The sequence below is a fragment of the Fulmarus glacialis genome, unplaced genomic scaffold (assembly GCF_000690835.1).
Source record: "Fulmarus glacialis isolate BGI_N327 unplaced genomic scaffold, ASM69083v1 scaffold14319, whole genome shotgun sequence".
Classification (NCBI taxonomy): Eukaryota; Metazoa; Chordata; class Aves; order Procellariiformes; family Procellariidae; genus Fulmarus; species Fulmarus glacialis.
In genome coordinates this window covers 25,134-27,541 of record NW_009234038.1, presented here as the reverse complement: position 1 = coordinate 27,541, position 2,408 = coordinate 25,134, and the positions used below count along the sequence as shown (strand labels likewise).

At 45.0% G+C, this 2,408-nt stretch overlaps 1 protein-coding gene across 1 annotated transcript in view; it reads left to right on the top strand.

Annotated features, from left to right (window-relative positions):
• Positions 1 to 414: 414 nt before the first annotated feature.
• The window catches only part of BOK (BCL2-related ovarian killer), an 18,563-nt gene continuing 16,569 nt past the window's right edge, over positions 415 to 2,408 (top strand). Inside the window, exons 1-2 of the mRNA XM_009585532.1 lie at positions 415 to 535; positions 1,422 to 1,800. Coding sequence (XP_009583827.1) covers positions 1,578 to 1,800 — 223 coding nt within the window. The 5' untranslated portion in view covers positions 415 to 535; positions 1,422 to 1,577. The remainder of the gene's footprint in view (positions 536 to 1,421; positions 1,801 to 2,408) is intronic.

Here is a 2,408-nt window from a genome sequence, read left to right as displayed (position 1 = left end):
CCGCGGGAATTCACCAGGAGCTATTCCTATTTCAGCAGTGCATTCATCGCTGTCTGTTACGTGGGGTAACCTGGTCCAGAAATCATGCTTCTACCTCACCCCGAAAACGAGTCCTTGAACGAAGCCCCTGCACGCTCGCAGTAGAACAACAGAGAACCTCCTTAAGAGAGAAGAAAGGGGAGGAGAAAGTGTCGCTCTCTGGCTATAGCAACCCCACCTCCCAGTTATTTCATCTTCCTTACAAGGCTAAAGCTAGAAGCTTTCCTCTGCCGCCTGGTTCCCTTAAAAGCAGGAGAGCAAGCCCCGAGGATCCCGGTGGAGTGCAGTCGGGATGGGAGGCTGACAGGGATGGGGAAGGAGGCGCTGGCGTGAGCCCTGCGGAGAGCACGGCAGAGAAGGCTGGTGCTCTCCAGAGGAGAAGTGTGACAGTAGCCTATGAATCCTAAACCAGGTGTTCATTGATGCAGAGCTCCAAAGAAACATGAAACCAAACCCAAAAAGAAATCACTGAGGGGGAAAAAGTGCAACATGAGAGGTAAATATATTTTTCATTGGGAAAAACAAAAATAACTGGCTTTATTTCATTTGAAAGTCGTTATTGTAAGTAGATGTCTAAAGCTGGGGACTGAAAAATACATTTACTAACATCTGAATAAAGACTTTGGTCTGACTCTGACTTCAAAAGCAGCACTGGGTTAAACAGTCAGATCAACAGATGAATTCAGGTGCCTCTGAAGAAATTTTGAATTTTCTCTTTAGGCATTCACACCTGAAAACTTGTTTAAAATTGGCTTTTCTGTTTTGCTTTCTCTGCTATTGCTAAAGGTTATTGAGAAGTAGTATGCACATTGCTTTGGGAAAAAAAAAGAAAAAGAGAAAAAGAGTGGCAGAACCAAAACCTAAACTGAGAATGTGGTAAACTGTCTCCAGCAAGACATTTCAAATACTGCCGTACCCCTGTTCTTGCACTAGTGCCATTTCTTCAGAAAGATCCATGACCTACTGAGCTGGAATGTCTGTTGACATCTGGTTGAGGTTACTGTAGCTGGTATTTGAGATTCAGGGGTTTTTTCCAGTTTAATTGAAACAAGCTGAGATTGTCTACACATTCTGTGAATTGTTTCCACACTCTGACCATCTAGTCTCTCTGAAGGGTAATTCTAGGACTGCTGAATCTGAACTGGAAAAGAGGAAATACCTTGATAGTTCAAAACTGCAGCCCTTCTGTGGGTCATGCTGCCAGTGAAAGTCAGAGTGTCTGAAAGATGGAAGATTTTGCCCCCTGTCTGTAAGATGCACCGAGACAGATATTTTGCAAATATGATACTACTGACTTCAGTGTAACTGTAAGGTATAATACTTGGGCTTCTGATGTACATCTTCGAAATGCTAGAGGTCTTACAGATGCTTTTATTCACCAGGTAAAATGAAAAACTGGTCTTTTGAGAGTAGCTGCTGGGACCTGTGACAAACCAAGAGACCGGAGGATTACTACACAGCTCCTGCAGATTCTCATCTACGTCATCGGCTCAGCCTTCCAGCAAGTGTATGCTGAGGTGTGGGATCAGCAGCCAAGGATGGAAGTCCTACGCCGTTCCTCAGTCTTTGCTGCAGAGGTGATGGAGGTTTTTGACAGGTCTCCCACTGACAAGGAGCTTGTGTCCCAAGCCAAGGCTCTCTGCAGAGACTACATAAATTCAAGGCTAATTAGAGCGGGTGTCAGCTGGAGCAAACCTGAGTACAATGCACCAGTGCCTGGCGGTAAGCTGGCCGAGGTGTCCACCATACTGCTGCGACTAGGTAAGTCCCTGCGGGTATGGGTGGGAACTGAAACTATATGGAGCAATTCAGACCAGACTAAGGTTTCTGGAACTGATGAGTGCCAAGAGGCTTTTCATGTGATGATACAGAGGTTTTTCTTCTCTGCTTTGGGCATTTAGATTTGTTTTTGGTGATCTTCCCTAAACAGCTCCTTTACTTGCATTTCCTCAGTCCCTTGGAGCACTGCTCAGCAGCGTTTCCGCAGAGCTACTTTTTTCTGAGGACTTGCAACAACTTAAAAGCATGATGCAGTCCAAGAAAGCCCAACAGCAAACTAATTTTATCTGCATAAGACTTCAGCTGCATAACAGTTTTCACAGTAGTTTCAGTAGTCTTTCTCAGCTTGGCATTTTAACAGGTCTTGCAGTGTTTTCTCCAGACGCAGGTGACTTGGCTGCCATGACGCAACCCAAGCTGGCATGTAGTAGACTACTGCTACCTCTAGACTTGGGCTTCATCAGTTGCTTGCCCAGCTGCAAGGACATTTAATTTGGGGGTAGTTGCTTAGACCATGTGTGTTGGAGATTTTATAAAAGCCGCTTTTCAATGACAGTGTGTTTACAGTGTGTTTAATTTTCCTTTGCCTA